Source organism: Podarcis vaucheri (assembly GCF_965113315.1).
Source record: "Podarcis vaucheri genome assembly, chromosome: 18".
NCBI classification, from domain to species: Eukaryota; Metazoa; Chordata; class Lepidosauria; order Squamata; family Lacertidae; genus Podarcis; species Podarcis vaucheri.
This window is the reverse complement of record NC_138756.1, coordinates 3,900,168-3,923,020: the sequence shown is the minus strand read 5'-3', so window position 1 is coordinate 3,923,020 and position 22,853 is coordinate 3,900,168. Positions and strand designations below refer to the sequence as shown.

The 22,853-nt window shown below is 45.5% G+C and overlaps 4 protein-coding genes across 4 annotated transcripts in view; 1 reads left to right on the top strand and 3 right to left on the bottom strand.

Annotated features, from left to right (window-relative positions):
• The window catches only part of LOC309523125 (vomeronasal type-2 receptor 26-like), a gene marked incomplete at its 5' end in the record, with an annotated part of 55,046 nt that overhangs the window by 21,498 nt on the left and 10,695 nt on the right, over positions 1-22,853 (top strand). The gene's annotated exons all lie outside the window — the stretch shown is intronic.
• On the bottom strand, positions 17-2,328 carry LOC309523015 (uncharacterized protein). Its single transcript, XM_082206799.1, has 3 exons — positions 2,203-2,328; positions 1,706-1,846; positions 17-579 (listed from the first exon to the last, which is right to left on the bottom strand). Exons 1-3 carry the CDS (start codon positions 2,266-2,268, stop codon positions 352-354), a joined length of 435 nt encoding a protein of 144 aa, XP_082062925.1. The 5' UTR covers positions 2,269-2,328; the 3' UTR covers positions 17-351.
• Positions 2,335-5,460, bottom strand: LOC309523124 (uncharacterized protein; the record flags this gene model as incomplete). The annotated part of the gene is made up of 5 exons (XM_082206887.1): positions 4,188-5,460; positions 3,390-3,488; positions 3,163-3,237; positions 2,710-2,808; positions 2,335-2,418 (listed from the first exon to the last, which is right to left on the bottom strand). Exons 1-5 carry the CDS (start codon positions 4,200-4,202, stop codon positions 2,335-2,337), a joined length of 372 nt encoding a protein of 123 aa, XP_082063013.1. The 5' UTR covers positions 4,203-5,460.
• The window catches only part of LOC309522770 (vomeronasal type-2 receptor 26-like), an 83,604-nt gene continuing 67,898 nt past the window's right edge, over positions 7,148-22,853 (bottom strand). The window contains exons 2-7 of the mRNA XM_082206321.1: positions 15,576-15,829; positions 13,715-14,006; positions 12,614-13,423; positions 10,260-10,487; positions 9,057-9,183; positions 7,148-8,466 (exon numbers count right to left, since the gene is read on the bottom strand). Of these exons, the coding sequence (XP_082062447.1) occupies positions 7,568-8,466; positions 9,057-9,183; positions 10,260-10,487; positions 12,614-13,423; positions 13,715-14,006; positions 15,576-15,802 (2,583 nt within the window). The 5' untranslated portion in view covers positions 15,803-15,829 and the 3' untranslated portion in view covers positions 7,148-7,567. The remainder of the gene's footprint in view (positions 8,467-9,056; positions 9,184-10,259; positions 10,488-12,613; positions 13,424-13,714; positions 14,007-15,575; positions 15,830-22,853) is intronic.

Sequence of the window (22,853 nt, the reverse complement as noted above, 5' to 3'; positions counted from 1 at the left end):
GCCATCCACCCTTTGCCCGCTGTCTTCTCAAAAGGTGTCGGGCTCTAGGACTGGGGCTGGCCGTGTGGGACGCCGGCGTAGGGCCACGAGAGTTTGGGTTTCTCGCCCCGCTTGCCTCCGCGCTCTGATCTTTTATTCCTCCTCTCCAGTTTGGACCACAAGGATTAAGACCTGTGCAAGGACAACAAAAAGGAAATGTCCCTTAGGACTCGGGCGCCTCCAGGTGCTACTTCCCCTGCCACCACTGGCGGAGGAAGGTGGGGTGTGGGGGGGGGGTATCGCCCCGAGTGTCATCCCAGGGGGGTGGCAAAATCCCCCTGGGCGGATCTGTGCAAGCCTCCCAACTCCTCCTCATCTTGGTTCAGGGTGGACACAGCTGCGATGCTGCCGCATCCAGCGCCTGAGCCACGTGCAGAGTGGCCTCCTTTCCCCCTGCGCCCCACTGCTGCCTCTTGTATTGGGTTGCTCTGGTGGCACTGGTGGTGCTGGCGGCGGCGCTCTTCTGAAGATCTTGCGAATCCAGGAGATGATGGAACCCAAGCAAGTGGGGGTCTTCGGAGGCCTCTCTTCCTCGCAGTCCTGTGAGAAAAGTAAACAATTCACCTCCAGATTCTGGGAAAATGCCGCAATCATTAATCAATCAAACAAACAAACAAACAATTGATTGATTCAATCCGTACGCCGTCCTTCATCTGAAGCTGTCAGGGCGGCTTACAGCATAAAAATACAAAATAAAAACACAACATATGTATTAAAAACAAAAACGAACTCATAAGCCAACCTCCCAATCCACAAGCATGTTGAAAAGGCCATGCGTTGTCCAATTAGCCCAAGGCTGGTTCTAGAGCAGAACTTTCCATGTTGGTGACACACTTTGGAGACATGCCTCATTTCGCAACACAGGGATTCAGTTCAACTAGCCCTTTTCCAGCCCTGGGAGGAGCACACAGTTTGGAAAGCTCTGTTCTAGAGAAACGCCTTTGCTTGGCACCCAAAGATACATAATGAAGGTGCCAGATGAGCCTCCCTGGAGAGAGCATTCCGCAAGTGGGGAGCCACCACAGAAAAGGCCCCTTCTTGTGTTGCTGCCCTCCAGACCGTTTGTGAAGGAGAAGGGCCTGTGTGGTGGCAGGCTGTCATAATCCCTCCTTTTCTTTTTTGGGGCAAGGCGTTATATGAAAGGGTTGTAGTCAGGAGGGAACACTCCTCTCCCAAGTTCTCATGTGGTCAGCCTTGGAGAGATCTGAACGAGACACAAAGTCAAGAACAAGCGGGTGGGGGGAAGGTATAGGAGGCAGGAAAACCCCAGAGAGAACCGGCTTTGCGAAGTGCCAACATGGTTTTATTATCGCCAAACCCACTTTGCAATTAATAACTTCCTTTGGCAGGAGGCACCTGGAAACGCATTCAAAAGAGATATCTTACAAAACAAACACCAAACCAAAAGCAACCCAGGAGAATTATCTCCACCCCCATCGTTCTGAGATCCAGCGCTGAGAGCCTTCTGGCGGTTCCCCACTGCGATAAGTGAAGTTACAGGGAACCAGGCAGAGGGCCTTCTCGGTAGTGGCACCCGCCCAGTGGAAGGCCCTCCGGCCAGATGTCAAAGAAATAAACAACTATCTGACTTTTAGAAGACATGTGAAGGCAGCCCTGTTCAGGGAAGCTTTTCATATGTCATGAATGAATGTATGTTTCGTCTGACCTCGATAACGCTTTCCTCCAGGTGTTCTCCAGGTGGGGGGCACGGCAAATCAAGGGCCTCCTTGTCCTCCCCATCCTCCTCTGGGGGGCTCTCTGGTACTTCCTGTGGTTCTTCCTTCTTGATAGCCACTCCAGAGGCTGCCTGCCAGCAGAGACAGGACCCCAGAGGTGGTGGCATTGGTGGTGGGGAGAGGGGAGAAAGAGAGCAGCCCAGAATGAGACAGGAACCCACATTGAGTCGCTAGCCAGGGAAGCCCTACAGCCCTGGCGCCATGGGGGGCTGGTCCATCAGGACAAGTGGGGCAGCAAGCATACCCTTAGCAGCCCCCTGCCTGCCTGCCTGCCTGCCTGCCCCCTTGCTCACGACCAGTCCAGAAGGTGGCCTGACCGGCCAGCCGGCTTCCTCCTCCTCCTCCTCCTCCTCCTCCTCCTCCTCTTCCCCAGCCTCAGGGTTCTCCAGCTCAGCAGGGCTTCCCTCCTGCTCTGTCTGCTACGTACCTCATTGATGGAGTCCCAAAGGGAATCCAGGGAGGACAGGGAGGAAACACTAGAAAATGGTGACATATTTGGAAGCTGCAAGGAAAAGATGCAAAAAACGAGCAATTAAAAAACGCAACCAAACGTTAAAACTCAAGGCACCCATTCTGCGGTCTCCTCCTCGCCTTTTCCTTCATCATCCTTTTCATGGAAATTGTCATCCTCGCTGGCTGACTGCTGGCAGAGACAGGACCCCAGAGTTGACGGTGGGGAGAAAGGAGAAAGAGAGCAGCCCAAAATGAGACAGGCAGGAACCCAGAAGGCAGACTCTCCTGCCCATGTTGAGTCGCTAGCCAGGGAAGCCCTACAGCCCTGGTGCCATGGGGGGCTGGCCCATCAGGACGAGTGGGGCAGCAAGCACAGCACATTCACTCTCAAGGCACGCATAACTGAAACAACAGTCTCATCCTACGATTGATATGCTTCCCTCGCCTTCTGCCAATCACCACTTAGGCCATGGCCACCTACCCAGTCAGGGCTGAGGAGATCCAGCCGTCTTGTGGTCTCCTCCTCGCCTTTTCCTTCGTCCTCCTTGACATTGAGAATGTCCTCCTCGGTGGCTGACTGCTAGCAGAGACAGGACCCCAGAGTTGACGGTGGGGAGAGAGGAGAAAGAGAGCATCCCAAAATGAGAGAGGAACCCAGAAGGGAAACTCTCTTGCCTACATTGAGTCGCTAGCCAGGGAAGCCCTACAGCCCTGGTGCCATGGGGGGCTGGTCCATCAGGAGGAGTGGGGCAGCAAGCATGGTCTGCCCTTAGCAGCCCCCTGCCTGTTTGCCCCCTTGCTCTCAACCGTCCAGAAGGTGGCCTGGCCGGCCAGCCGGCTTCCTCCTCCTCCTCCTCCTCCTCCTCCTCCTCTTCCCCAGCCTCAGGGTTCTCCAGCTCAGCAGGGCTTCCCTCCTGCTCTGTCTGCTACGTACCTCATTGAGGGAGTCCCAAAGGGAATCCAGGGAGGACAGGGAGGAAACACTAGAAAATGGTGACAGACTTGGAACCTGCAAGGAAAAGATGCAAAAAAACGAGCAATTAAAAAACGCAACCAAACGTTAAAACTCAAGGCACGCATAACTGAAACAACAGTTCTATTCTGCGGTTGATATGCTTCCCTCGCCTTCTGCCAATCACCACTTAGGCCACGGCCACCTACCCAGTCAGGGCTGAGGAGATCCAGCCGTCTTGCGGTCTCCTCCTTGCCTTTTCCTTCATCGTCCTTTTCATGGAAAATGTCCTCCTCAATGGCTGACTGCTGGCAGAGACAGGACCCCAGAGTTGACGGTGGGGAGAAAGGAGAAAGAGAGCAGCACAAAATGAGACAGGCAGGAACCCAGAAGGCAAACTCTCCTGCCCACGTTGAGTCGCTAGCCAGGGAAGCCCTACAGCCCTGGCGCCATGGGGGGCTGGCCCATCAGGACGAGTGGGGCAGCAAGCACAGCACATTCACTCTCAAGGCACCCATAATTCAAACAACACAACAGCGGCATAGCCAGCTGCTCGGGTGCCCGGTTCAACGCGGGGGTCCTGTGGGCTTTCTGGAGCCTATCCTCTGCCTCCCCCCCAGCTGTAGGGCGGCTGAGGGAGAGGCAGGGGGCAGACGCAAGCCCCACGCTTCTGTTTCAGGCAGCGCCCAGCCTGCAGGGGCCCAAGCCACCAAGTCACCCCCAGGAGAGATGCGTGGATCAGGCACTCTGCAGCCCCCCCCCCGGTAAGTGCCAGCCCCCGCGGTGCGGCGCCCAGTGCCAGCCGCGTTTTTTGACTCAACTAAAAGGTTTGGTGAGCCCAATTTTTATTTTTATTTTAAACACGGCTTTATGTCCTTTTGCCACCCCCCTCAGTGATGACACCTGGGGCGGACCCCCACCCCCACCCCCCACCCTCCTTTCTCTGCAACTGCAACAGAATAAAAGGACTCAAAACTCCCTTAGCAGTTTCCTGCTGGTCCCCTCACCATTTCCCCAGACATCAGTCTTCAGACTTTGCTTTTTCGGTGTCTGATAAGAGTTTTTTCTGATTCACTTGCAGAGAAACCACCAAAAGGCTGTTGGTCTCAACTGCAAAGTGAGGCTGGGATTCTGAGCCGATGTCACAGCCAGGTTCCGATCAGTCCATTTCCTCCAAGGGGGGGGGGACACCTGTTTCCCCTGAGGGCGACTGCTGAACACACCACCCAAGGGAAAAAGAAGGAGAAAAGCAGAGAAATCTTTTAATTCTGTAGCAAGAAAGAATGAGTGCCAGGAGTTTTCTTTTCCCTGCACTCCTCCATTGCCACACCTTTTCATCATCATCATCATCATCATCATCATCATCATCATCATTAAACTCGATTTAATGAACACTCATATCAGAGTGCTCTGTAAATTGATAGGATAGTTTTTGTCGTAGTACATGACCGTATTGGCCTGATTATAAGCCTCACTTTCCCCCAAATTCTGACCGCGAAAGGTTAAAGTGCGGCTTCAATTCACGGCCTTACGAAAGCTGGCTTTTACAATATCGCTGCCGGAACAGACTTGCGGTAAAATGGAACAGGAGAGAGTGCCTGCGGAATTTGAAGGGAGCGGCTTATATTTGGGTATATTATATTATATTATAATATATTAGGTATCATTGCAATCAAGGTGATGAGATAATAATAATAATAATAATAATAATAATAATAATAATAATAATGGTTTTCCCGGCCACTCTGGGTGGCTCCCAACAGAATATTAAAAGCACTATAAAAATCACAGCCCCAACATGCATTGAAAGCATTTTTGGAGCTCTAAATTGCAGGTCAAACAACTGGCGGGTGGCCAGCGCCATTTTGGCCTCTGTTGTCCAGGGCGCAGGAGCCGCGGGACGTCGGGAAAAGGGGGGAGCCGTTCTCGGTGCCTCCAAGGGAAGGAGGAAAAGGACGAGGTCTCTTCGCCACTTCCTGGGTTATGGGGGTTTCTGAGTATAATAATTGGTTGTTCTTAGTTGATTAGCAGGCCAGGAGGAAGGTTGCGCAGGGCAGCCTGGGAAGGGCGAGGGAAAGGCTGTGAGGAAAAGCCTTCTCTCTTTCTCCATCGCTCTGCCCCTCCATGAAGTTTAAATGGAAGAATAAGAGAAAAATAAAATGATAAGAAACAGGATCCTTGTTTGTGAGAAGAAGGGGCAGCAAAGCATGCTGGGAAGAAGGACCTGAGGGAAATGAAACCTAATAAAGGATTATTTATCAATAAGGCTAATATATGAAACCTAACGAAAGACACTGTCACATGTATTTATTCAGTTATACATTGGAAAAAGGGTAAATTTCAATTATAGGAAACAGGATCCTTGTTTGGAGAAGAAGGGGCAGCAAAGCATGCTGGGAAGAAGGACGTGAGGGAAAGAAACCTAATAAAGGATAATTTATCCATAAAGCTAATAAGCGAAGCTGAACATAAGACTCCTTGAGATTGAATTATGTGGTTATACACTGGAAAAACGGTTAAATTTCAAATTGATTCATGCTGGGATTCGACCATTGGCCCAACGGAGCTGGCAGTGCATGCTGGGAAGTCTGCCCCCCCCCAGTGTGAGCCGTGCCGGTGGAGACTGGCGGGAGTGGCAGGGCCTTTTGAAGGTGGCCCCTTCCCCTCTGAGGGCCACATGACCCTCCTCGTCCGCCAGGGACACCAGCGCCTGCAGCCCGTCCAGCTGCACTCTGCACGCCCTCAGAGGCCAGAGAGGCTGGCAGGGGCAGGGCCCCCAGGAGGGAGAGGGGCCCCGGGGGGATTGGCACTCTGCACGCCCTCAGAGGCCAGGGAGGCTGGCAGGGGCAGGGCCCCCAGGAGAGAGAGGGGCCCCGGGGGGATTGGCACTCTGCACGCCCTCAGAGGCCGGAGGGGCTGGCAGGGGCAGGGCCCCCAGGAGAGCCCCGGAGAGAGAGGGGCCCCTGGGGGGATTTGCACTCTGCGCGCCCTCAGAGGCCGGAGAGGCTGGCAGGGGCAGGGCCCCCAGGTGGGCCCGGGAGAGAGAGGGGCCCTGGAGGGATTTGCACTCTGCACGCCCTCAGAGGCCGGAGAGGCTGGCAGGGGCAGGGCCCCCAGTTGGGCCCGGGAGAGAGAGGGGCCCCTGGGGGATTTGCACTCTGCACACCCTCAGAGGCTTCGTAGTCTAAGCTCAGGGGGCTCTCTGAGCCGGCATATCTCTGGGGGGTGAGGGGTTTCTTCCCATTGGTCAACATCCTTCTTAAATAGTGGTGCCCGGAATTGGACACAGTATTCCAGGTGGGGACTGACCAAGGCAGAATAGAGCTGAGTCTTGTAAGCCACTGGTATTAGTAGCAATAAAAGTAATAATAATCACAACAAGATTAGACTTTGTTAACGAATATTTATGCTGCTTAACTGTGTGTGCATTGCAATCCCTTATTCATTGTTGTGCGTAGTAATTTTAAGTGCATTCTTAATATTACGATCAATGTGCAATACTTTTAAAATGCATAATTTCTTTAAATATAAACACAGAAATAAATGAAGCTCTAAATTCATCGGATGATGACCTGTGCCACAAACTGGGAACCAGGCAGAGGGGCTTCTCGGTGGTGGCGCCTGCCCTGTGGAACGCCCTCCCCACCTCCTTTCACAATGACTCGCCCAGATTGGCGTAGGCGGCCTGCCACTCCCGTGAGCGCCGGAGTTCCCTCTCCCCTCTAACCCTATCCCTAACCCTGGCCAGTGCAATAAAATTCATTGGATCCCAGTCGCGGGTTGGCTAAGGTCAGCTGCTACTCTTTGGAACAGGGAGCAGAGCTTACACAATACAGAAATTAAACCAACAGACTACGGAAGATGTCTTTAATGAATTTCTCAGTTTATTGATATACAAAGCTTAGGAGAACGAAATGGTGTGAAGTGAGCTTATGAATGATAGCGCATAAATACAGGAAAAGGAGCATAGAAAATTGAATACATAGAACTGGCATAACCAAACAGTATTGGGGAATATTAGAATTGATATGGTTAATAGGTAGTCAGGACAAAGGAAACAGACTCAAAAACCTAACTCCTCTCTCCCTCCAGCCTATCTTGTTGTGAGATAAATATAAGTTCCCAAAACACAAAATTTTAAAAAGATAATAGTATACAAACTAAGGGCAGTAGACCAGGACTCACTGTAGTCCTTGGCAAAGCAAGGTAGCAAAACATTTCCTCCCATCTTCCTGTTCATGTCAACAGGACTTCCTAAAACCTGGGCTAAGAAGGAACACAATCTCTTTCAGAGGTGGAGAATAAGCAACATGGATGAGCAGGTGTGTTTCCTTTATGCACTTCTGGACATAGGGAACATGGACTATTTTAAGAATCAGGTGTCCCCTTAATTCCTTGTTGTCAGGTGCTCCTTTGTGTTCAGATCAGGCCTCAGCACAATAATGTAGCACTTGGGAAGGAAGATGCAGCCCAGAAGCCCAGCACTGGAGGCCAACATAGAGAAGATCTGCACGGCCACCATGTACTTGCCCTTGGTGCTCAGGTAGGTGGGCACAAAAGACACCCAAACACTGCAGAAGACCAGCATGCTGAAGGTGATCAGCTTGGCTTCGTTGAAGGAGCCGGGCAACTTCCTGGCTAGGAAAGCCACCGTGAAGCAGGTGGCAGACAAGAAGCCCATGTAGCCGAGGGCTACGTAAAACATGGCCACAGACCCTTCGTTGCATTGCAGGATGATCTCTTCCACCTGGGAGCGCATGTCGGACTCTGGGAATGGGGGAGAAGAGCCCAGCCAGATGGTGCAGATGAGAACTTGCCCCCCAGAACAGGAGATGAGAATGGAGTTGGCCAGACTCTTGCCCAGCCATCTCCTCACCCTGTTCCCGGGCTTTGTGGCCAGGAAGGCCAGCACCACCGTGATGGTCTTTGCCAAGACAGAAGAAACAGCAACTGAGAAGATGATGCTGAAGGCCGTTTGTCGGAGAAGGCAGGTCTCTTTCCTTGGGCGCCCGATGAAGAGGAAGGAGGACAGAAAGGAAAGCAGGAGGGAGACGAGGAGGGTGTAGGAGAGGTTCCGGTTGTTGGCTTTGACAATGGGAGTTTCCTTGTATTTAATGAAGATTCCCAACACAATGCCTGCTGTTAAGGACAAGAAGAGGGCAACGGAAGCTAACACCATTCCCAAATATTCTTCATAAGCCAGGAAGATGATAATCTTGGGGACACATTGATCTCTGTCCTTGTTTGAATGGTGATCTTCTGGGCATTTGGTGCAATGTTCTGCATCTGGGGAAGAGAAAAAGAGTGGCTGCAGCATCACTTACATCCCTCATGATCTGTGCTCTATTAACATTGTGATCTAGGATAAACTGAGAGGCAGTGACCACTCCACTTCTGTTAACTGCATTGTTTGGATCCTGCCTGTTCCTCTTTGCCTGAACCTTTAAAATGCAGACATTGCTTCCATTCAATGTTCATAGCAGTGAGATCAGAACGGTCCATAGATTATATTGTAATAATTTTCACATGAAAAATTTATTTTTCTTGTGCTTTTGCTGATAGTAATTTGCTGCTTTTCATCGTCTATCCATTATTTTTGATAAGTGTCAACATTATTTCCTTTTTGTGTGGCTTGGTCTAAAAAATCAAAAAGGAATGCTTTGCGGACATTCCTCTCACAGCTGCCCAGTTTGCACCCCAGATATTTCTTCCTTATGGTCATTCCTATCAACTCACTTCCTGGATGTAATAAAGGTGATTAATACTAAGGAAGTCAAGGAAGGATTCCCATTCCCCTATGTCTGCAGTGTGTGAGACTGAATTTCTGTCCTGTGTTTACTCTCTCCAGGAATTTCTTCCCCCTTGGAATCACCCACCTTCCCGAGTGGAGAAGGTCCCGTCTGCACACTGAGCACAAGCATAGCAGCAAATGGGCTTTCCTTCTAGGACCACCTTGGCATATCCAGGCTGGCATCTTTCTGTACACCTGGAACGAGGTACGGCCTAACCAGAAAGACAAGAAGGTGCAACAAAGAGGAACAGTTAGGAGTATTTGTGTGTATGTAATTCACTCAACGCGATCTCTATAGCATGGTGGTGATCCCTGACAACTGGTCTTGCCAGCTCAGGATGATGGGAGCTGTAGTCCAAAGACAGCTGGGGACCCAAGTTTGGGAAACCCTGATCTACCCCAAGATTTGCAGTTGTGGCCCCCAATGAATCATTCAGGAAATCATCCCAGCTCTACATCAATCACATAGAGGTTGGGGAGGGGTCTGTCTGGCAGGGAATCCAGAGAGATCCCAGTTGCCGTTTCCAGCAGCCAAGATCCCCAGTTGCCTGCCATCTCCCCATTCCCTTAATGCGGTCAGTTCTCTTTAGCTGCAGAACATGATCTCTGGAATGCAGCCTTGACCCCTCATCAGGGTCCTTTCAACCCCCCGCTGACCATTGGGGTGACCAGAATATCTTGTGCTTTAAATTGAGTTCAGTACAGCTGAGGTTTGAGCCACAGAACTCTGTTTCCTCTTCTCCATTTACCTGTTTCCCTTCTTAAAAGAATTTCAAAGCAAATGACAATGGGTTTGACATGTGATTCCCCCAAATTTCAGGATTCGAATAATCTCTCACACGGTTCATTCTCGTGTTTGTGTGTGTCAGAGAGAGAGAGAGAAAGCGCTTTGCTGTTCAATGCCCAACTGAAAGGAGAGTTGGGGTTATGGTTTGTTGTTTTTTTGCCAAATTGCCTTAATTGATTTTCCAAATTTCACCACATCAACCACAAATTGAGACAAATTTAATACAAGTGAGCTTACTCACAAATTTAAAAAAATATACAATAAATCAGTAATTATCATTTGTAAAATAAATTACTTTTCATCCTTCTGCATGTGTGAAAGGTCAGTATCCTTTATTTGAGCATCCCAAATTCCCCTCCTATCTCAGCTGCTGTAGAAAGAAGGCGTGCTGGTTCCAGCTGTTCCTGGACAGTCACCCTGACATGCTCATTCTGCAGTGGTTGTTCAAGGAAGAGCACAGTCAGGATCTCCTAGCCCCCCTCCCCCAATTATCCCCCCTACCTTCTTGAATTTCTTGTTCCACTCAATGGCTTCTGGGTTAATGGTGAACTTTATGCCAGCAGATGCTCCTCTCCTTATATTCCCAATTTCCACAAGGGCACGAGACTTATTGGGATAGATCGCCCAGTTCATAATATTGAAGTCCGCTGGCAGCTCCCAGTTCTCATCCAAGCACAGTCTGCCCCTGGAAGTATTCAGACACTGGATTTCTCTCAAGAAAGGGTGAAGCTGGAATGGCAGGGGAAAGCGCCAGCATTAAGAAACTGGGAAGCTACAACAGGCAATTAATCAAGCCAAAATGGGGAAAAAAACCAGGGCCAGGGGGGCTATCAGCAAAGTACTATAAGAAATTGCAAGATTATTTGGCACAACCACTAAAATGTTTAAGATACTTAGATTACGCTGATTCTGAAAAAAGATACAAATCTATTATCAGTCAAAAATGATAGGCTGATTTCTCTATTAAATAATGACTATGAACTGTTTGCAGACCTATTGGCAAACGACATGAAAGTGCTATTAATGGATTTAATTCATCAGGACCAGGCTGGTTTTTTGCCAGGCCGCCAGATGAAGGATAATATAAGGAATATAATTGATATAATAGAATATCTGGAGGTTAGAAATGATAAACAAGCAGTGTTGATTTTTATAGATGCAGAGAAGGCCTTTGACCATTTTTTCATGGACTTCTACGAAGAAGACTATAGAGATGATGAAATTCAGAGAGTCATGACAGTGGTACCTCAGGTTAAGAACTTAAATTGTTCTGGAGGTCCATTCTTAACCTGACACTGTTCTTAACCTGAGGTACCACTTTAGCTAGTGGGGCCTTAGGCTGCCGCTGCGCGATTTCTGTTCTCATCCTGAAGCAAAGTTCTTAACCCCAGGTACTATTTCTGGGTTGCCAGAGTCTGTAAACTGAAGCGTCTGTAACCCGAGGTACCACTGTACTTAGAGGAATTGACACAATTTATTCTGACTAACAGACTATGATGATGGTAAACAACGTAATAACAGAAAAATTCAAAATAATGAAAGGGACAAGACAGGGATATCCTCAGTCACCATTATTATTTTAGTTTTAGGGACCCTGGCCAGAAGTAGAAGATCAGATGAAGAAATAAAAGGGAAAACATAGGTTAAAGGTAAAGGTAAAGGGACCCCTGACCATTAGGTCCAGTCGCGGCCAACTCTGGGGTTGGGGCGCTCATCTCGCTTTATTGGCCGAGGGAGCCGGCGTCCAGCTTCCGGGTCATGTGGCCAGCAGGACTAAGCCACTTCTGGTGAACCAGAACAGCACATGGAAACGCCGTTTACCTTCCCACCGGAGCGGTACCTAATTATCTACTTGCACTTTGACGTCCTTTCGAACTGCTAGGTTGGAAGGGGCAGGGATCGAGCAACGGGAGCTCACCCAGTCGCAGGGATTTGAACCGCCGACCTTTGGTCGGCAAGTCTTAGGCTCTGTCGTTTAACCCACAGCGCCACCCGCGTCCCAACAGTAGGTTACAAAGCATATAAACTCAAAGCATTTGCAGATGACCATGTGGTAACTGTAGAAGACCCCATGGCTAGCCAACCAAGGTCTTGAACAGATTCTCAAGTTGGAGAAGTAGCAGGTTTTAAACTAAATAAATGTAGAACGAAAGTATTGGTGGAAAATGTGACAGAACTGATGATTGAGAAGAAAGTTTAATATTTAGGAGTATGGATAACAGCTACAAACATAAATATTTTTAAGAATAACTATACAGGAGCTTGGAAAGAAATGAAAAAAAACTTAAATAAAAAATATATAAAAATAGAGATATCTGGAGGGTGGCAGCACGACAACAGGACTTTTCTGTGTTGGCTCCTTGCTTGGGGGATGTTCTCCCAGAGAGGCTCCCTGGACACCTTTGTGACAAATCTTTAGGTGCCAGGCGAGAAAGTTATTCTGTAACCAGGATTTGGGTGGATAAAACCATCTCTGGGCATTTTAATGTGCTTTTGGTTTGCTTGTTTTCTTTCTTTCATTTGCTTTTTCTATTCTCATTTTGTATTTTTATTCTGCAAACCACCCTCTGATCTTCAGATGAAAGTTGATATATAAACAGAATAATACTAATATTATCACTACAGACCCTCCAAAGGTCCAAATGGCCCCCAGTTTAGAGGTGCTGGAGCTGAGTTCCAGCTGGTTCCCCCTGAAGAAAGCCCTGGGTATAAATAGCAAAAGGATCGTTATGGGATGGGACATGTTGGAAGGTAAGCTACTATTACTAATAGTAACTATGATATTTTACAGGTTTATCCCCAGTCAAGATCAGCATCTGTGTGGACTGTAGTTTGCAAAAGGGGGAAGGAAATACCTGCCACGGCTGTAGCCTTGCGTGTCCCCATTGCTCTCCTTCCTCCACCATCAGCCTCCTCTTGGATCTTGATGAAAGCGAAGCATGCAAGGCCTGAGCCACAGCCTGAACATTGATGTAAGTGCCATAGCTGTCATGAGACAGGACTATCTCATGCTCCCCTTGGGGCAATGGCTGCAGTTTCTCCTCCTCTCTGCATCTTATCCTGCCTTTCACGGACAACAGATGCTTTGAATATGAACACTGAAATGCTGGATTGAAATAATCCCCAAAATTGGTCTGCAATTTATTTTTGCCACCTTTGCTGCTCCTTATTCCAGTCTCAATTGCAAAGAACAGAGAACCATGGAGATGCTGGAATATATTTGGAGGGATGTCAAAGCCAATTCTGATTTCTAGCAAAGCTGTTGTGATCCAGACTTTCGCACCTATTTCCTTCTCATAGACATGGTTTATTGCCATGAGTATTATGATAACATGTGCATTGGTTATATAGGAAACAAATACCCCAACTTGTCTCCATAGGAAAAATGGTTCCCCAGGTGTTATAAATTCATCAAAATAACTTTCTGGTACTCTTTTTGATAAAGCAATGCAGATCCCTTTGCTGAGCATCAGAGGTTTCACAGCGCTCACAAATCTTTCTCCACTGTCACTGTCTGGAGTGCAGAGGCCAATCCATGTCCATCCAAAATGCAGGAGCAATTCAACAATCCCCTGGTACTGACTTTCCTCTTTGGGACTCATCCGGTAGACAAAAGGGAACAGGGTTGTACCTTCGAGAACCTGGGCAGTGAAGCCATAACTGATCTAGGAAGGAAAGCAAAAGATCAGCAATTTATTTTACTTTCAGCATAACAGATATTTAACTATCTGAAATGACTAATATCTAAATCTCTGCTGGCTGAGGCTGATGGGAGTTTTAGTCTGAAACATCTGGAGGTGACAAGTTGGTGAAGGCTCAGTTTTGAAAAAGGGATGTAGGATCCATAGCTCAGGATTTCCCCATTTTTAAAAATATCCCCACTTGACCTCTCCAGAAAGAAAATAGGATTTTACGCAGTTGAAATTCTCTGTCCCCCATGCTCTCCCACTACTTACCTGTGGGGTTTTGTAGATGCCTGACAAGTCTGAAATCACTTTTGAGATGACAGTACTGCCTCTTTCAAGAACAGCCAGCAGGTGATTCTGTTCTCCACAGTGATAATTGGGAATATTGCATCCACTGCCTGCAAGCAGCTCTAGCATGGCGTCTGAAGTCATCCTTGCATCGAAATAATTCTCATAGATGTTGTAGCCCAGGGTGATGTTGGGTAAGAGCCTGAGATCCTGGTTGATCTCTTGGATGGTGAACAGGAAAGACAACATGTACCGGGAGAACCTAGTTGCCTCCCTGCAATAAATGAATCCTTTAAAAAGAGTGAAACTGATATTCATATGATTGGAAGGGAGGGAATATTATATGATTCACAAAGATTAGTATTTATTTATCCTTTTACATTAATATCAAACCTTTTCCTGTCTAGCATAGAACAAATATTTGGAGTCCTCTGCTCCATGACCGGAGCTTTGATGCAAACAGCACACAGAGCTGTTCAGCAGTGGAACAGACTCCCTCCGAAGGTGACCATGTGTCATGGATGCTTCAGGTGGGTCTCCTCTGGGTTCCTTCCATCTCTACAACTCTATGATTCTTTTCTACTGTGGTTCTATGAGTAGGAAATGAAGGTGCCCCTCAAAATGTGTGATATACTGGGAAGTTGCTGCAAAGGCTGCTTTTCCTGCATTGGTCTTTGACTTCTTCCAAGGGGCTAGACTATAGGTAGATAAGAGACAATTTTATTGAAGGAGGGGAAGCACCAAATACCTCAGTCCCCTTTCAGATACAAATGAGGCCTGATGGCTTTCAGGTTTGAGTGTGTGGGAAATTATAATTTTGCCCATGTTTGGATCACTGACTCCACCAGTGAGGACACCCCCTGGTTATTTTATATAACCATTTTATTTGAAGCATATCGTTCCTGCTTTCACCCATAAAAATCCACCCATTTTCAAGAGTTTCTTAAAACGCTTCTATTTTTATTTTTTTAAAAAAAGCAGTGACAGAAAGGAAAAAGTGCTGAGATTGGAGGAGGAAACCTTTAATGTAGCCCATAGTGGGCTGTAGGTCTCCTGTGGTATTGTGTCAAGAGAACTGTGCTAAGGTTGTTCACAAATGATCCAAATAGAATAAACATAAAATAATTTTGGCAGCTTGGAAATTGCTAGAGTTTCATGCCTCCCTCTGGGATAGGAAACAGGTACCTATGGATTCCACGTGAAGAAATCTCAAACATCTCACTACTTAGAAATGAGGCCAGTTGTGTATGTGAAAAAAGGAATAATTCCTCTTCATATTTTAGAGACCTGACTCCACGAACAAGGAAGTCTCCTGATTCATATTATTTTATTCATCATTCCAATTAAAGTACATCTTTCCTGCTCTTCAGCCACCAAAAGTCATCTAGAGGATCTTAAATTCCATTTGTAAAACTGTAACATTCCTTAACGACAGTTTCTGAATTGTCCAAATGGAATAATATTGAATGAAACCTTTGAGCCTTGGAAATTGCCTGAGTTTCATGGCATCCTGCAGGTGGGAAAATTCAGTGCATCCTTTTGAACCCTGACCAGATTCACTAACATTCTTGCATTCTTCTAAAAGCAACACAGAATCAAAGGTAGGAAAGTGTTTTCCTAAGGAAGACCCAGAGACCATGGAAATAGGAGAGGGTTGGGTGGAATCTTATACTAGACCCCCCCCCCAGCTCCCATCACCCCCAACCAGCAAGCCCAATGGTTAAGGGCGGGGTAGTACAGCAACATCAGCCCTTGGCTCCCCAGCCCTGAGAAAGGAGCTATTTCCTTGATAAATAGGAACCACTAGATGGACTGGAGAATCATGAAACTGTGAAGTACATACTTTTCAATCCTAGCGAAGGGTGTCTGAGAAAAGATGTATGGAGTTTCTTCATATAAACGTTTTGGCGAGATGATCCCACTGATGAGAAAGTGTCCAGGCCAGTAGTAATTGCGAGCATCCGTTTGATCCCTGACCAGATTCAAGGGGCATTTCGCCTTGTGGTTCCTGCAGACTCCAAAGGGCATCATGAGCAGCAAAAGCAGAAACAGAAGGAGCAGGGATCTCATTCTGGCTCTGCCTCCTCCTCCTCTTACCTGCCAAGGAGGCATAGCAGAAGAACCCAAAGACTCTTGCAAGGCCAGACTGCCTGGGCTTTCCCAATCTGGGTGGTTTTCAACTCTACCTTCAGAGCTAGGAAGCACAAGGCAGGCACACCCCTCTTTTGCCAGCTCTGCAGCTTGACTCAGTCTGTCTGCATCACAGGAAATATTATCTGCACTTTTTCTTTCCCAGACACAGCACAATTAATATTGTCATGCTACTTTCTGAGACTGATGTAATCTCCAGAAATATCTCCTGAGCTTTCAGAAGATGAGATGACTATAATTTTGATTATTCCAAGTGGAATAAGTTTCACCACAATAACTTTCTGAAGTCTTGAATGACTCAAGTAGCAGGTGCAGAGCTGGAGAAAAACATGTTGGACAGAAGTCAAGGGGTGTGTTTGGGAGAGTTGGAAGTTTGGCCTGAACTTTACTCACAAAGACCAAAGAAGGAGCTGGATCCGACCATGGCAGGTATTTCCTTCCCCTTTTTGAAAACTGCAATCCATGCAGATGCTGATTTCGACTGTGGAGAGACCTGTAAAATATCATTGTTAGTCTTAGTAATAGTAGCCTACTCCCCAACATTTCTCCGATGAAAATAGGAACATCCCTTTCCATAATAATCATTTTACTATTTATACCGCGGGCTTTTTTTCCTGGGGGAACTCTGTCCAATGCAGGAATCTCAACTAAAGCATCCATTAGAGATGGCCATCCAACCTCTGCTTAAAAACCTCCAAGGAAGGAGAGTCCATGGTGGGATCCAGCTGCAGGACTCTTACAACATGATTTAAGAAAGCTCTATGTACTTTAACCTACTCATACCACCAACATGCATGCCAACCATATCTATTGTCATGACCTTCTAAAACATCAGGGTTTTTTAAAATAACATCCCTTCCCTTAGCCAGCATAAACAGGATGCCTCATAATATAGTCTTAAATCTGGTAGGGAGAATCTGCTTTTGTCTTTAGAATCTATCAACAAATTATATTTTATTCTTGGCTTCTTCCCCTGCCAGATAAATTTTGTAATATCTTTCTGCCATTCTTTGAAGTGTCCTGGATTGCTGATCAAGGGTATTGTTTGAAATAGCATTCTTGACAATACATTCATTTTAGTTAATGATACCCTTCCCAATTGCGCTAAATTCATTCTTCCACACACTTCTAAGTTTTTCTTTATTTCTCTCCTAGCTCTTCTATAGTTATCCTTAAAAATATTTATATTCTTAGCTGTTTTTACTTTTATTTAGTTTAAAGCCTGCTACTTCTCCAAACTTTAGAATCTGTTCCAAGACCCTGCTAGCCACAGGGTCTTCTACAGTTACCACAAGGTTATACCAGATGGGCGGTGTATAAATGCCTTAAGGTTATATGCTTTGTAACCTGTTTTTCCTTTTATTTCTTCATCTGATCTTATACTTCTGGCCAGGGTCTCTAAAACTAAAATCAACAATAATGGTGACAGGGGACATCCCTGTCTTGTCCCTTTCATTATTTTGCATTTTTCTGTTATTACATTATTTACTATCAGAATAAATTGTGTTAATTCCTCTGTGGAATTAATGTGGTTTGCCAATATGTCTGCAAACAGTTTATAGCCATTATTTAATAGAGAGATGGGCCTAAATTTTTTGACTGATAATAAATACGTATTTTGTTTCAGAATCCCTATAATGTAATCATCTTTCCAAGCATCTGGCACTTTCCCTATATTTAATATTTCGTTCATTACATCTTTTAGTGGTTGTGCCAGATAATCTTGTAGTTTCTTTAGTACTTTGCTGATAGCCCATCTGGCCCTGGAGTTTTTCCCATTTTGAATAATTGCCTGTTGTAGCTCCATCATGGTGCCAGATGCATTTAATGAATTGAGTTTCTCTTTTACAATTTTTGGGAGGTTATTCTGCTTTAAATATTCTTCAATATTATTTATGTTCTCTTTACGGACTTGATACAGTTCTTAATAATACCTTACATATTGCTTTCTTACATCTTTTGGGTGATTTTTCCTTCTATATTTAGTTTTTTTATTAAGTTCATGGTCTGCTTCTTCTTTAGCTGCCATGCCAGCAGTTTGCCTGGCTGGTTGGCAAATTCAAAAAAAATTCTGCCATAACATTTTAATCTTCCATTCAGTTTCTTGATTTAACAGCATCAAATATTTTCATTTTCAATCAGCTCTTCCAGCAGGTCTGGGGTTTTTTTGTTCTCTCATCTTCTTTTAGAAAGCATTTTCATGAATGAAAAAGCCCACATTACTGCTTTACTTGAGTCCCAGACAACCTTCAGATCCATTCCTTGATTTAAGTTGAACTCAAAATAATCTTTCAAAGTTTTTTCAGCTTTAAGTAAAATTGTTTGGTTAGCAAGAAGTCCATCGTTTCATCTCCACCTGAATGATGTGTTTTTTCATCTTTTAATTCAAGTAGTAATTGGTTATGATCCGAAAGTGTCCTTGGTCATAACTCTACTTTTTGTTGTAGTTCTTAATGATAATTCACTGGATGTCCATATTGAGTCACTTCGTCCAACAGATGGCTTTGGTTCTGAAAAAAAGGTGAATTCTCTATCTGCCACCCTCCAGATCTTTCATAGAGGTGCCACTCCAAAAAGGGCCTCAGGTGAGGATTGCAGGGTCTGTGAAGGCCTTCTCTGCAATGACCCCTGTGTAGTGGGATAAACTTCACTAGAGCTAAAGGGGACTCCTGCGGAAATTGTGCTCTCTCTACTAGTTTCAATGTGATTGTTCGCAAGCACATTCATGAACACTGACTTTTAGGACATTTTGAGTATCTATGGCTTTTGTGGATTTTAAGAATGTATTAACTTGTCTTTTGTATTAAACTTAATCTGTAAAGCTCCTTGTTATTTTATATGCACTCTATATAAATGCTTTAATATATTACAAAAAAAGCCTGAATAGGAATTCTAGTCTACATGAGATACACGCAGGCCCCAAATCATAAGAGGACAAAGTGAGTAGGACATCTTAGCTTCGTGGTTTCTTAATGCTGGTGCTTTTCCCTGCCATTCCAGCTTCACCCTTTCTTATGAGAAATCCGGTGTCTGAATACTTCCAGGGGCAGGCTGTGCTTGGATGAGAACTGGGAGCTGCCAGCGGACTTCGATATTGGGAACTGGGTGATGTCTCCCAATAAGTCTCATGTCCTTGTGAAAATTGGGGATATAAGGAGAGAGACGTCTGCTGGCATAAAGTTCACCATTAACCCAGAAGCCATTCAGTGGCCCAAGAAATTCAACAAGGTAGGGGAAATCACAGAGGGAGAAGGCGAGTAGATCCTTATTATGTTTTTTCTTAAACAACCGCTGAAAAATGACCATATCAGGTTGTCAGGAGTAAGCATGGACCAATGGTACCAAATAGTATGGGAAACAGCCCTACTAGAAAAATTAACTAATAAACTGAAACTGACACGGGGACAAACAGAAGAAGACGCCTTCACCCCGGTATGGCTCCCCTTTATCACATACACAGCCCAACAGGACAATGACAATAATCCACCAACAGCATACAAATCAGTATGGATAACCTGATCCAAAACACCCACCCACCTCACCCACACGAAAACAAAGACCACCACAGCCAGTCACAAGCAAACAATCACACCCCAGGCCAACCCCAACCTCTCTCACCACCAAAGGACCACAAGTGAACAACACAAGCAACACTGACACCGAACTCTACATACATTAAACATAATAGAAACACCGCCAGCCGACCCCACCCCCATCCATCTTCCCTCTCTCCACCCCCCTTTCTTTTTTCATTTTTTTCTTCTCCCCCTAATGCCTCAACAAATGAAACGGATTTGTAAAAATGTTACATGGGGAAAAAAATACAAGGCATCACACTTCCTTCTGTAAAACAAGAAAATCCTTAATAAAATGTTTTTTAAAAAACACAAAAAACCAGTAAGATGCAAAAAAAAGAAAAAATGAAAAAGAAATGATAATTACTGATTTATTGTGGATTTTTAAAAATTTGTGGAGTAAGCTCACTTGTAGATGTTGCAAATGGTAAAATAATGTATGTGCAGGAATTGACAAGTTGACAGCTGATTGTTAAGGATGATAAGCTTTTTTAAAAAAACAACAACAACAACAACCCTATTGTAATATAAGGTTAACGGAAAGGAACGGCATGTGAATTAGAAATAACTAGGAAAATAAATCAGTGGTAAGAAGAAACCTTGCATGCCTCTTAACGATTACGATTACGATATCTTTATTGTCATTGTCCCTTGCGGAACAATGAAATTGAAAAACTACATAAAACTACATAAAACTACCACAAAACTAAATAAAACTACATAAAAACTGCATAAAACTATTACAAAACTACATAAAACATTCAAAAAACCCTAAAAACTCTAAAACCCCATTTTAAAATACACTATACTACAGAGACCCCTTATGCTGCGTTTAGAGCCAGAATTGCATTAGCGTAGAAACTGTTTCTCGGACGGCTAGTCCTGGCCTTTATAACCCTATACCTTCTTCCAGAAGGCAGAAGCTGAAAGAGATCATTTCCGGGGTGCGTACTGTCATGTGCTATCTCTGCCGCTTCCCATCTAAGGTGGGAAGAGTGCACCCAATAATTCTCTCTGCAGTCTTTACGACCCTGGATAGCGTTGTTTTTTCCCTGGCTGTGCAGCTCCCAAACCACACGCACAGACCATAAGTTAGTACGCTCTCCACAGTGCAATGGTAAAATGCCATCAACAGGTCCTTTGAGAGATTGTTTTTCCGGAGAATTCTCAGAAAATATAACATCTGCTGTGCTCTCTTCACCAGGTCTTTGCTGTTCTCTCCCCAGGTTAGGTCGTCTCTCAAATCCATTCCCAGAAATCGAAACACCGAGACCTGTTCCACGCACTTCCCCTCAATAATAAGTGGCTGAATATTCAATTTACGTTTCCTAAAGTCCACAATGATCTCTTTTGTTTTCTTTAAGTTAAGGAGTAAGTTGTTTTTCCTGCACCACTCCCCCAACTGCTCGACATCCTTCCTATAGGCCGCCTCCCCCTCTCCAGCAGTAATTAAACCAACCACCGTTGTATCATCTGCAAACTTAATGATCTTATTACTGGGGTATTTGGGGGCACAGTCAGCTGTATAGAGCGTATATAAAAGCGGGCTCAACACGCACCCCTGCGGCGTCCCCGTATTCGTGATGAGATCTGCAGAGACGTGGGAACCCAACCTGACCCTTTGGGAACGGTTTGATAGAAAGTCTAATATCCACCTGCACAAACATGGTGCAAGTCCCAGGTCTAATAATTTGGGCACCAATCTATGCGGAAGAATAGTATTAAATGCAGAACTAAAGTCTACAAATAAGAGTCTCGCATAGTTCCCTTGCTTCTCCAAATGAGTCAGGACAGCATGTAAACCCATTGCCACAGCATCCTCTGTGGATCTCTTTGCCTTGTACGCAAACTGGTAAGGGTCAAGTCCCACTGGCAGACAAGATAAGATGCGGTCCCTCACCAGTTTTTCGAAACATTTCATTATAATGGGTGTCAACGCCACAGGGCGAAAATCATTCAGACTGTCTATCTTTGATGTTTTTGGCAGGGGTATAATGGTAGCGGATTTCAGACAGGGTGGAACAGTGGCTTGGGCCAGAGACTGGTTAAAATCTTCATAAGGATTCCTGCCAGTTGGTCCGAACAATCTCTTAGCACCCTGCCAGCCACCCCATCTGGGCCCATAGCCTTCCTTGTGTTTACCTCCTTTAATATTCGCCTCACTTCTCCCTCTTCCACCCTGGCAGCATTTCCTGTAGGTAGTGACGCCAATAGCTCTGGCATCCCTGTTGGATCACTGTTGGTGTCACCTCAAATCGGGCAAAGAAGGTATTCAGCTCTCCCACCAAGGAAGCCGTACTCTCTACCACTGATGAATTCCTTGATTTATAACCAGTCAGATGTTGGACTCCCTGCCACATTTGTCTAGGATCACGATTTCACAGGTGGTCCTCAATTTTTCCTCTGTACTCCGCTTTTGCTTTCCTGATACCCCTCTTCAAGTTCGCTCTTTCTATGCCATACAATACCCGGTCCCCCCAGTTCTAAAAGCAGAATTTCTGGCCTTCAATAATCTCCTAACCTCTCCTGTCATCCCTCATAACAGAGGGAAGGGAACCAATTCGTATTAAATTGGTCTTCATTTGTGGTTGAGAGATTATTCGAATTCTGAAATTTGGGGAAATCACATTTCAGATTCCATTGCCTGGATCTGACACCTTGTGCACTGATGTTGAGTGGATCACCAGATGAAGAGTGAGCCAGCAACAATTTCAGCATTGGAGGGAAGAAATGAGACCATGCCAAATAGTTGGATTCCCTGCCTGCCAAACCTTTTCAGAGGAGGCATCTTATGCTCAGTCAGGAAGGAAGAGCGAGAGGCCTCCTCCTCCTCCAACTCAGGTTCCTCCCATTCAGGTCCCCATTTATGGAGCAAAACCAAGATCAGATGGGAAGTGAAAATAATTGACAGAACAGCCACTGATGAAGCATTTAGATTCATTAGCTAAGATTGCATCCTACTTAGACTTTCATCTCTCCAGACTAGTAGAAAGTTTACTAAACACTTACTCTTATAGCAGTTCAACCTGTAGCAATCCAATGAAGGCTCCTATATAAATTTAATAATTAAAGGTCCCGAGAAAGCTGAGTGGGTTATTTATGTATGCAACCACAGCAGCTAGAACTTTATATGCACAGAAGTGGAGAGAGGGAGGATTGGCTTATGAAACTGGGGGAATATGCTGAAATGGTGAAATTACCTGCTAAACTAAGAGGACATGAGGATGAATCTTTTCAGGAAGAATGGAGACCATTGATATCTTATTTGTTAAACTATCACCCATACATGAAGTCAAAGGCAGGATTTGAAATAGAAGCTGCGGATTACTGAAATACGTCATTGGGGCTTTGATAATAAAAACATGTTTTTTAAAACATCTGATAAAAAGAAGTAA

Coding starts and splice junctions, on each gene's coding strand:
- LOC309523015 (XM_082206799.1), bottom strand. CDS start 2,268: ATGTCACCATTTTCTAGTGTTTCCTCCCTGTCCTCCCTGGATTCCCTT. Junction 1,847..2,202: donor TTTGGGACTCCATCAATGAG/GTACGTAGCAGA, acceptor CTCTGCTGGCAG/GCAGCCTCTGGAGTGGCTAT. Junction 580..1,705: donor TGGAGGAAAGCGTTATCGAG/GTCAGACGAAAC, acceptor CTTTTCTCACAG/GACTGCGAGGAAGAGAGGCC.